We start from the raw sequence: 12,133 nt of genomic DNA, 5'->3' as shown, positions 1-12,133 counted from the left end.
AAGAACCCAAATGGATGTTAGAAAATTGATGTGCAAATCTGTAATTTAGGATTCGAGAATACCTTATAACAAATTAACCTCACAACTTGAAGACAGAGATCAATAATACTATTTTCTGCAATAATAATCTGGAAAGAAAAAGAGAAATCGTTAGATCACTTATCGAGTTGAGGCACGAAGAATCTTCGCTGTCCTTAAGGCAAATCTCGCCCCACTATGACGAATCAACGGTGCAGATGGGCGTCTCGGTGTATGCCTCAAGGATACAACAACTCTCACTCCAGGGGTGTGCACTCACGCAGCCCGGATGCCTAAGAACTCCCTTATATTTGCCAAAAGCCTTGAGCAGAAAACCAGAGAGAAAACCAGAGAAGAGAAAGAGCAGAAGAAGAATCCGTTAAGGAAATCTTTCTGTTTTCTCTAAAACCGATTTTATAGAAAGGTAATCGACACGTTAGGGTGAAACGTCGCACTCTTTTAGTGCGTGGGAGACGTTTTTCAAACGGTCACTAAACCACGATTAAGGAATCTCAAACAGTAAAAAAGAGTTAAAATAAAATAAATAAATTCTTGACTGTTAAAAGAAAAAAATAAATAATATAAAAAGAAAAGCCTTAGGTCCACGCACGCGGCGCGGCCGGCCGGGCCGGGCGGCGAGCGTGTGTGGTAAGATCAAAAGCCCACCGGACTCAAGTGGGCGATCCGTGCCCGTAGGATCCCCATGACCTCTTGCTCATTCACAAGGCTAAGAGAGTGAAAGTATATATATGACCACTCTCATCATCTCACACTTCCCATCTAGGACTAAAGTTTTCTCATGACTTTAGTCTTTTTGGAGGGAAGCCCAAGTAATTTGAATGAAAAGCCCAAAAGCATACATATAATGACAAGAAACACCCCATTGTAAGTTTGAATTACAAAAAGACTTTTTTCACATAAAAAGTCAACAACGAAGTTTTTATAGGGTGGTTTATTGGGCAAAAACAAGGGGACTGCAAAAATTTGAGTTTAATACGGTACTGGTTAAAAAAACGTAGTAAAAAATACGGAAACACAAGAAAATGTGTTTAGAATTTTGTCATTTACAAAATATGGTAGGGTAAAATTGGAAAGTTGGCCAAAAAAAGTGTTTAAAACGGAGTTTTATTAGTTGTAAAAGTTTTAAACGGCACACCATTAAAACTAGTTTTTTTTTTTTTTTCAAACAATCGCCGTTTAAAAGGGAGTTTTGCTAACTATGATCTAAAACATTTATTTGTTTCAATGTCCGGTTGTTGGATGGAATTGGGTTAGAAGTCATGGGCCGTGCAGGGCTGTGGGTTTAAGCACGCGGCACGGCATGGCAAAATTAGTTAAAAAGTGAGCATATAAGGTTGTTGTCCTGGACCGGGCCGGGCCGGCCTGGCACAATACGGGCTGCAGGCCGTGGGCCGTGCCGTGCCTAACCTCAAACTTATCCACGTGCCGGCACGGCCCGTGGCCAAATCGTGCCGTGCCGTGCCTGGCCCTCGGGCCACGTTGGGCCGAGAAGTATCATGCCGTGCTGGTACGGCCCGTTTGACACCTAGAGATAGAAGCCTATTTACGATGTGGTCCGGCAAATGAAGGGTTTGGAACATCCTATGAAGTGGGCACTACAATAATTTCTGGAAAAAAGAAACGTACATCATGCGCCCCACCTTTGCGTAGAGTTTTTCGTTTCCTAGTTTTTCAGGCTATTCTTACCCTCTCCTTTGTTTCCATGTTTTTCAGGCTATACACCCTCTCCTTTGTTTCCATGTTTTTAAGGCTATACTTACCCTCTCCTCAGTCAATTCCTCTCCTATCTATCCCTCTCCCAGCCTCCAACATTGGGTAAGCTAATATTCCAGGGAAGAAAAAAAATTCATGATGGTTGCTTGCCCACGTAGTTACCATGTAAAGTAGGGGTGAATAAAATTGAAGTAGTCAACATGTGTAATAGCAGTGAAGTGGTCTCCTCATAGAATACTCTGGCAAGTAGCATTTAGTTGTCTATTGAAGTAGTTTTCTAGTGCGAAGTGTCATTATAACCAAATTAAGGAGCCATTAAGGGTGTCATTACCTATATATAGGGGTGCAACTCGGGTCGGGTTGGGTTTTCCGAAATCCAGGTAGGGTTCGGGTTGGAAAAACTCAACCCGATTTGAATTCGGGTTGGGGTGTCGGGAACCCGATCTGACCCGAAACCCGACTTGTATTTTTAAAATAATAAATATACTTAAAATGAAAGTTGAAAATTTGCCTTTTTGATTTTCCCTCTCAAAAATTTTAATTTTCTATTTTACTTTTAACATTACCTAAAATAGTAAAAGTAAAAAAAACTAAAAAAGGAATGATATTATCCCTCTGACCCATAAAATATTAAAATCCCCCCTTTCACGTTACTTGTTTGTTAAGTTTTCAAGGCACATGGAAAGACGGAAAGTTAGAAATGTTAAAAAGGCTTAAAGCCTAAAGGGGGGTCAACCCGACCGATTTGAAAATCGGGTCGTGTCGGGTTCCGGTTGAGCAAATGGCTACTCGGGTTGGACTTAGCCCGACCCAACCCGACCCGAGTTCCACCCCTAATATATATATAGAGAGATAGAGAGTGAGAATGGGAGGAGTCCTAAATCTCAAGAATTTACTAGCAAAAAACCTTATTTATTCATGTGGGTTTGGTAAGGGGGCAAAGTCATTCCACATGGGCCATAAGGAAGAGACTGCAAGTAGTCTCCTAGTGGTTTGAATCAAAATATGTAAACAAACTCTTGAAAGATGACATGGCACCCCAAAACAAGCCATGTTCTTTGGCACCTATAAGTCTCTGAGCAACCCAAAAATTCTGCCACCGATGGCATAAATTTGAGTGGGAGGCTTCCCAACTAAAGAAATTATTAGAAGTAACAAAAAAGAACACATATAAGCGTCCACTTTACCATTTTTTTTCCACCATCAGAAACACAACCAACCTACACAATCAACACGAGAGAAAGGAAAGCATACTATTTATCCATTCAAAAAGAAGGGAAAGCATACTAACGAAGAACCTAAGCATCGATATGAGCAATCCGAATTTTAAGCCAAAAGGATCCAAACCCATTTCTCCATGAACTCCAGTGAACCTTCAAATAACTAACCCGACTACTAAATCCCATCTCTCAACCACTCTCCCATAACCAACTGCTTCCCGATCTCAAACGAAAGAAAAGCATCGATACAGGCATACCGAACCTGATCGGGGAAAAGGTTCCAATTATCCCACCAACTCCTCTGAATCGACTTGGGCTTCTCCACATCAAACCCAAGAATGGAGTTAGCCAGAGTCTTCAATCCCGCACGTTTCATCTCTTTCATCCCAGTCTCATCTGCAGCCAAAGACCGTAGATCTGTAGTATACGATACCGGCAACCCGTAATCTCTCATAAGCTTTTCCACATCCGCATTGATCTCGACTCCTACGAAATTGAAATCAGGGTTGGAAAGGAAATCACAGAGGGATTGGGGGATGTAATCGGCGTGGATGATTTGAAAGATGAGGCATCGATGGCCTACGCAGAGTTGGAGGATGGCGACGGGGTTTTGAACATTGCGTTGGTGATTTGGGCGCCATTCGATGTCGAGGCCCACGATGAGATGGCGAAGGCGGCGGCGGTGAATGCGTCCGATTTCAGAGAGCCAGCTTTTGACGACAGAGGCGGTGTTGGTTACCGTGGTGAGGATTCCACGGCCAAAGCATCTGACGGTGTAAAAATCGTGGGTGTTGGGTGGTAATAGACCTGTCCAGTGGTGGCTGATTGGGGGCAACGACATGGTGGTAATGGTGTTGGGTTTTGGAGGACTGGAAGGATTACAGTGGAGAGACTAAACACAAGTGGGAAATGGAAGAAATGGGGAAGATTATTAAGAAAGAGAACAAAAGATGGAATAGAGAAAGTGGGATGAAAGTCTCGGCTGCTTCCTTAATTACTAAGTAACTCACTCTCCTCTTTACAGCTCTAAAAGTTGAGACATTTCCTTTCTTTCTTTACAGCTCTAAAAGTGAAGACATTTTCTTTCTTTCTGTAACAGTTACCAACGGGGGACCAAAAAATGGCAGTAAAAGCTGGAAGAAAATGCCCTTTGCCATTTACAAAACGTTTTCACCTTATTTTTTCCTTCTTCCCTCTTCTTTTACTTTTCCATTTTCACCTTTTTGATTTTTTACCCTACTAGTCATCTTCCTCCTCCTTCAGCCACCATTGTTGCTGGCAAATCTTCAAAACTTGAAAGTTGAGTTCTTACCATCTATCTATTTGTATCTCGAAAACTTGAAAGTTGAGTTTTTTTACCCTACTAGTCATCTTTCTAATTTATCTTGTTTAGGGTTTAAGCGGTTTGTATTTTAGGTTGTGTTCTGTGTAAGACTTTTTCGGACTTACATAGTACATGTTTTTAGTTTTTGTAAAATCGGATTGTAGAGAATGTTTTGACTATGGTAAAGAGTAATCCATATCGCTCATATATGGTTGGTGATCAATAAGGTTTTGAGCTTGGGACACCTTAGCCATGTGTGTTCACGTTCGAAGGGATATGGTAATGGGTTAATAATATGTGTGGGCCCGTTGCAAGCCCAATAAGGTTAGTGGGCTTATTTAAGGAACAAGAGTCTGTAATGGGTGGACTCTAGGGTTTCCTTTATATTATTATAAATACGGGATTGGTCCCTGCTCTCACATAAGGTTGTTATTTCTCCCCATTGAAATACACATAAGGAAGTGGAGAGAGTAGAAGACCGCCCATAACATTTTTCATTTTGCAGACAAGCGATATCATCTTGGGATGTAACGCCACGTTTCCACTAAGGACCAAAAGCCATTAAAGGAGGTATGTATGCCGGATCTCTCCTCGCGTTTAATTTGTTCAATCACATGCTTATGATTTGATCGCGCAAGTCATAGTAGTTTTTAAATTCTGGAGATAATGCATGGATGGCTTCACTAACTTTTTAGAAGACAAGTGGTTGAAAACCTCATTCCAAAACTCCAGCACCCTCGGCTAATTTTCAGGGACTTGATAAGCCCATTCAGAAATTGGTAACCCCATTTTTATACTAGATAACCCCAATCCCAGAGACTTGAAAACCCCCTTCCAAAACGCCAGTACCCTCGGCTAATTTGCAGGGACTTGATAAGCCCATTCAGAAATTGGTAACCCCATTTTTTATATTAGATAACCCCAATCCCAGAGACTTGAAAACCCCTACCAAAACTCCAGTACCCTCGACCAATTTTTAGGCACTTGATAAGCCCATTCGGAAATTGGTAACCCTACTTTTGAGAGTTGCTAACCCCCTTCCAGAGAGTTGATAAACCTCTTCTACTACAAAATCCCCTGCCTATAGCAACTCTTCTAATGGCATTGCAATTCTGCTCATCGTAGAAATAACAAAATAAATGGATGTTGTATTCATTAAATGTGCTTCATATATTACATCGCAATCCGTGTATTATAAAAAAATTTAAGTATATCAAAAAATGTGTAGCCATCCATTCATGTATTACATCAAAATTTTCTTATATAGCTACTTGTCTTCTAAAAAGTGAGTGAAGCCATCCATGCATTATCTCCAGAACACACCCTAAAATACAAACCGCTTAAACCCTAAACAAGATAAATCAGAAATAGAGGAATGAAAAATAGTGCAAAACCTAAAAAAAGAAAAAGAAAAAGAAAACCTAGTTATAGAGAGATTGATGGTAAAAACTTAACTTTCAAGTTTTCAAGAGTGAAAATGGAAAAGTAAAATAAGAGGGAAGAAGAAAAAAAACAAGGTGAAAACATGTTTTAAATGCCAAAGGGCATTTTCGTCCAACTTTTACTGACAAGACCTCTTTTGTCCTTGTTGATAATTTCTGAGAAGCATGGGTCTGTTGATAATTCCGCCTAATTTTTGTCCCCCATTGGTAATTATTCTGAAAAGTAAAACGTGTTGCTTAAGAAAAGGGCATTTTCGTCCAGCTATTACAGACAAGACATCTTTTGTTGCTCGTTGATAATTTCAGAAAAGTACGGGTCCTGTTGATGTTGATAATTACGTCATTTTTGCGTCCCCATTGGTAATTTTTCCTTCCTTTTTTATGCCCTCCAAACCTCCAAAAATTGAGAATTCTTTTTTTTTTTTGTGGTGGCTTGTGGGGGGCTTTGATTTTGTGATTTGGGAAATTTGTGTGGTGGGCCACAGTAACTGGGCCCACCACAATATAAGGTCTATAAAGGTCTATAATTATAGACCTTATATTGCAAATATAGACAGTCCACCCGTGCAACAAAGCGCACCACATGGCAACATAATACAGACTTGGATTGGTTAGTTTCTCTGGGTACTCATGCTCTCAACTTCTCATCATTCCTTGATCAAGAAATCAATATAATAAGTCTTTAAGCTTGATGCTAAAAACAATTTCGAATAAAAGGATACCAAAGTTAGAACACAATTCCTGGAACAATCACTGGTGTTCTTATATTGATCAGTATCCAATCTCATGTCATATCAGAAAGAACAAGTAACAAAACTACTATTTAAAAAAAGAAAAAGAAAAAGAAAAAACAAAGTAACAGAACTATAACTATTTTACCTGAGATAAATAGCAAGTAGTCACAGGCAGCTAAGACTATCCAGGTTTCAGTCATATGTTGGATTGCGCCAAGTGCTAAGCAAGTTTCAGTCATATGTTGGATTGCGCCAAGAGCTAAGCAAACTGGGGTTTCATTAGGTGTACTTGTGGTTGTACCATCAAAATGGAAATGCTTCAGGGTACTTGGCATTTTCTTTCTTCCACATGCAATTTAATGCATTAAATTATTGTTATTATCAAATAAGCTGGTCCAAGAAAAGCCTAAAGAGCCAAAATATATAGCTAGGTCCCTAAACTTCCTACTTCCTTCCTTCACAAATGAAATAGACAACCAACAAAAAAAGAGAGTAAAGCCTCACCTGTTGTATGGAGCTTGAATGCAGGCTCACTGGATGTAGTTATGGTCATAAAATGAAAATTATAATTTCAGTAAGTTTGTACATATTTGAAACATTTGATCCACAACAAAAAAAATGAAAGCCGATCAGCTGGCATGTTACAGAGTCCGCAAAAAGGTATGAATAGCAAACTTAAACCATTCGGAAGGCCACGTGAGTCAGTTTTTGCAGTAACAAACGCAAGGACTTCTTTCATTTTCAAGTGAACTTGAGTCTTTTTTTTTGGTGTTATTCTGAAATACATAAGCCACTCCAGAATAAGCTTATTTTTACCCAACACTGAGGTGCTGTTGCTGCAGCCTCTTGCACATCCTCCATACTTTTTCGCATGAGTTTATTTGACTCTACTTTATGTTGGGATAATCGGGAAATTCTTCAAAGCAAAACTTAAAAAGCCGCAAGTTTGATCATTCAAAGGAAAAAATTCACAAGTTTGTATATAATGACTAAAAAAAGCTTTTTGAGTTTGAACATAAATACCGGGAGGATGCAATAGAAAAAGATAGTTGTAGTCTCCTTGTAGTTTGAATCAAAATATGTAACCAAATACCATAGATAACATGGCACCCCAAAACCTACCAAAACGCCTAGTAAATCCTAGACATTGTGCAACCAAACAGACCCTTATATTGCCTGCTAGGAATAAAAAAGCTATCAACAACGTAGAGAGGCCTGCCAATATCAACAACCACGCATAGCGGATAACATCTCTAACATTGCAATGAATGAACCGACTTTGAAATAACCATGTTCTTTGTCACCAACCTAAAAATTCTATCACAAATGGCATAAAGCTGAGAGAAAGGCTTTCCACGATTCCAGGAATACCACATCATGTTAGTTATTAGCTATTGATTCTTTATGTTGTTAGTGGAATAATAATACGAAGTTAGTAGCTGAGAAATTCTAGGAAACTAGTTATCACTTGTAATAGTAGGAACTATGTTTACTTTTAAATCTATAAATTCAGTTACCAGTATGCATCAGTTACACCTTGTCTGCAATATTCCTTCTTGTTATGTTGTCTGTCTTATATGATAAAGTTGGACCACACACCCGTCATCAATTCCTTCCCGGTCTCAAACGAAATAAAAGCATCCTTGCAAGCATACTGAATCTGATTGTGATTAAGGCGCCGATTATCCCACCGACTCATTTGAATCCACTTGGGCTTCTCCACATCGAAACCGAGAATGGATTTTGCAAGAGTTTTCAATCCTGCATGTTTCATCTCTTTCAACCTAGTCTTATCTGCAGCCAGAGACCGAAGACCTGTAGTGTACCTGACCAGCAACCTGTAATCCCTCATAAGTTTTGTGGCATCATCATTGATTCCTACTCCAACAAAATTGAAATCTGGATTCGAAAGGAAATTTTGGAGGGCTTTGGGGATGTAATCTGAGTGGATGATTTAAAAGATGAGGCATCGATGGCTACGCAGAGCTGGAGGAGGGCGACCGGGTTTTGGACATGCGTTGGTAAATTGGGCGCCATTCGACATCGAGGCCGACAATGAGATGGTGAAGGCGGCGGCGGTGAATGCGCCGTATTTTGGAGAGACAGTTTACGACGACGGAAGCAGTGTCCGTGACGGTGGTGAGGATTTCACGGCCAAAGCATCTCACAGTGTAGATATTGTGGATGGTGGGAGATCTGGCCTGAGGTAATGGTGTGTAATCGAGGACAAAGACATGATGGTAGTGGTGTTGAGTTTTGGAGGATAACGATGGGAGGAAGAGGGAAAAGAATACGATATGAGAAAAGAAAGCCCGAAGGAACACTTATGCTCTGTTTGGTTACGTTTTTTTGAGTAAAATAGCAGGGAATGTAATTCTCTTAATTACCCGAGGGGTGTTTGGTAGGGATTTAGCATAAATTGGAATTTTGACCACTGGTTATGTCGGGCGCTTGTCGGGTGACGTGGAACCCTTGAAATTCGCTGGACGAATTTCTCCAAATTGAAGGAAAAATGGGAGAATTTCTCAGGGAAATTTTTTTTCACCGTAATTGTCATAACTTTCTACTTTTGTTTGTAGTTTTTTTCGTAATTGTCAAATCTTATTACATTTTGTTGGTATTTTTTTTCGTAATTTTCAAACTTTATAATCATTTCTAGGTAATTTTTCATTTAAAACTTTATAACTTCTGGTATTTTACTTTTTTTTGTAATGATTATTTTTTTTGCTTATTTTTGCTAGCAACCTTTGCTCATGGGCGCATCTTTGCACAAGGATGGCCACATGCCGAAAAGTGGCATAGGAGAAGTTTGCTAGCATATTCCTAAAAAAGAAAAAAAGAAAAAAAAGGAAATGTTATCAACACTACTGTTTTCTTATGAGGGCACTCTCACTTTATTAAAAGTACGGTATGGCCCACACTATAGGATGATCCAAACCGTCCATTAGATGGGCCATTGCCTAAATAGGTTATGCTCCAAAAATCATTTCCATAGGATGATCCTAACCCTCCAATCTGAATGTTAGAGGGTTGATCCTAACCCTCTATAGATCGGAGGGTTAGAATCAACCAATGGAAATAATTTTGGGGCATAACCTATTTAGGCTATGGCCCATCTAATGGACAGTTTGGAAAATCCTATGGTACGGGCCATACCGTACATTTTATAAAGTGAGGAGTGCCCTCATAAAAAAACAGTAGTGCTGATAACATTCCCCAAAAAAATCTTAAAAAATACAGTAAAAAACCTTCTGCACATCTCCTACCCCCAACCAAACAACGTCGGGGAGATTTGCTCACAATCTCCCCGTTGACTGATTTCCTTTTGATTTCACTTTGACTTCTTCTTCTCTAAATCCCCCCAACATCATCTACCAGCATCCAAACAGAGCATTATTGCCTTCTCTAGAAGTCGAGTACCCTTTTTTTTTCCTCTAAAATTTAGAAATTTCCTTTTTTTCTCCACAAGTTTGAGAAATTTACTAGTTATTAGGTTAAAATTTTCATTTAAAATTAAAAAATAAAGGGCAGTGATAAATTCACCGCCTTAAAGAAGAATACACCCACCTTATTTCTGTTGGTGTATTCTTATTTCAAGGGGGTGTTTATCACTGCCCAAAATAAAAGTAGAAAGAAGTAACTCTTTCCTATGTTATCATCACTAGGCATTCTACCCGATTTCGGTCCTTCCTATATATTAGAAACTTTCTATATAGCCAGCTGCCAGCATACCCTAATATCAGGAAACTTGCTACATGGGCCAGCTAATTCTATACAGAAACATGTTGTATGCAATAAGGTAAGAAATCTTATACACTTTGAATTCATCATTTCCACGAAATGGAGGACCTAATTTTAGGATCCAGTGATGTATGTAAATAGTAGTGTAATATAGCTAGATTTGAATAAAACATTCTTCTCGTCATTCTTTTTTTCACTGTTCTTTTTATTCATTAGGCCGAATTGACATTTCCTTGGGTTGGATTGACCCTCCTCGACCTAAAGGTCTTGGGCCTCCGGTGGGAATAGGACTCGTCACAACCCAATCCAATCCGGCCTGTGTTGCACCCCTAAGAAACCTTTCCAGATCAGAAGGTTAAGATCATCATGATTTATGGGGCACAGCCTATCTAAATAAAGACCAAACAAATAAATGGTTTAGATGATCCAACATTATGGGCCCCACTGCAGTTTTTAAAAACTACATTGAAGTTAAGGGTGGCAACGGTTGGGTTTCACCCCCAAACCGAAACCGAACCGAACATTCTTACCTCCAAACCGAAACCGAACCGAACCGAATTGAAACCGAAATACTCCAAACCGAACCGAACCGATCATTCACTCCAAACCGAACAGATAAAAAGGGACAAATTTATTATTTTCCTATGAAAAGGAGCGCATTTATCATTGTCCAAACCGTACCAAACCGAACCGAAACCGAAACTGAACCGAACCGATCAACCGAAACCGAATTTTCGGTTCTTTTTCGGTTCGGCATCGGTTTGGTTAGGTTGATTTTGCCACCCTCAATTGAAGTACGTGACATTTAAGAACTCCATTTTGAGTTCTTCCACCTATGACATAATAGCCTCATAGGCAACGTTCTTCCTCTTTAACAACACTCGAGAAGGACAAATGTAAATTGCCCCGGCTTATGAAAATCTTGAAGCTTCCAATAGAGAAAGATCAGTTCAATGCATTGCAAAGCCACTGGAAGATTGGCTAGAATGTGGCATACAGTTGATAACTCATTACTGAATTTGGGATTTGCCATTTCTAATTTAAGATAAAGAAAACGAATACGCAGAGAGTAGTTTTCCATAGTAGCTTTTTGGGTAGAATGTAGCTTGCAGACATATAAGAACACTGTGATTCCCCGTAGTAGTATTTTTAGTTTTTACTATACTCTTGATGGATCCCATTGTTTAAAGTTTTAGTTTGAAGCCTAATTAATCTACTTAAATACTGAATCTTACTTTTAATGTGTTGTAGGCTCAACTAAAATGATACTTTGGATGGGGACTGGAATTTCAAAATCATTTTCACAACAGAAAAACTCACAAGAGAAAGATGCAACACGGGTCTATTTTTGGGAATCTGTGCTGAATTGTCTTCCTTTTGTTGCTTCTCTACCAAGTCAGTCTCACTCTCCTTTTTTCGCTCCAAAAATCGAGAAATTTCCTTTTTTTATTTTTACCCTCCAAAAATTGAGAAATTTATTGGGGATTTGATGTTGTGATTTGGGAACTTCGTGTGGTGGGAGTGGGACATAGTAAATAGTTCATATCTTAGAAAACACATTTGTAGCAGAGGAGGATAGAGAAAGGATCAACGTAGATGTGTGACCAGATCAAAAATCACATTGTCAAGTGATGAGTTTTTCAGTGTCCATGTCTGTTTGGTTGCCGGGTTTTTTTTGTTCCTGGGAGTTATGTGGGAGAGTAAATTAAATTTTGGTCCCATCCCATGTTTGGTTGCCTTTTAGCACTAGGTTTTTTTTAATCCCACTCTTGTAATGATTACTTGTGGGGTGAATTTTTTAATCTCACTTTTGTAATGATTCCCTTTTCATCCCATCCCAAGATAACCCCGGGAACAAAAATAAACTCAGGAACCAAAAATAAGCTTGAGAAGAATTTTTTTCTACCCAACAGTTCAAGC

At 39.3% G+C, this 12,133-nt stretch overlaps 1 protein-coding gene across 1 annotated transcript; it reads right to left on the bottom strand.

Moving 5' to 3' along the window:
• Nucleotides 1–3,147: 3,147 nt before the first annotated feature.
• LOC143882493 (3'-5' exonuclease-like) lies at nucleotides 3,148–3,813 on the bottom strand. Its single transcript, XM_077385971.1, has one exon. It carries the CDS (start codon nucleotides 3,811–3,813, stop codon nucleotides 3,148–3,150), a length of 666 nt encoding a protein of 221 aa, XP_077242086.1.
• Between the last annotated feature and the right edge of the window lie 8,320 nt (nucleotides 3,814–12,133).

The sequence above is a fragment of the Tasmannia lanceolata genome, unplaced genomic scaffold, assembly GCF_043159265.1.
Source record: "Tasmannia lanceolata isolate RefF3 unplaced genomic scaffold, GAP_Taslan_0.1 ptg000008l, whole genome shotgun sequence".
NCBI lineage: Eukaryota > Viridiplantae > Streptophyta > Magnoliopsida > Canellales > Winteraceae > Tasmannia > Tasmannia lanceolata.
This window is presented reverse-complemented; position numbering and strand designations above follow the sequence as displayed.

What these genes read in the sequence shown, in the direction of transcription:
- LOC143882493 (XM_077385971.1), bottom strand. Translation starts at nt 3,813, where the DNA reads ATGTCGTTGCCCCCAATCAGCCACCACTGGACAGGTCTATTACCACCC.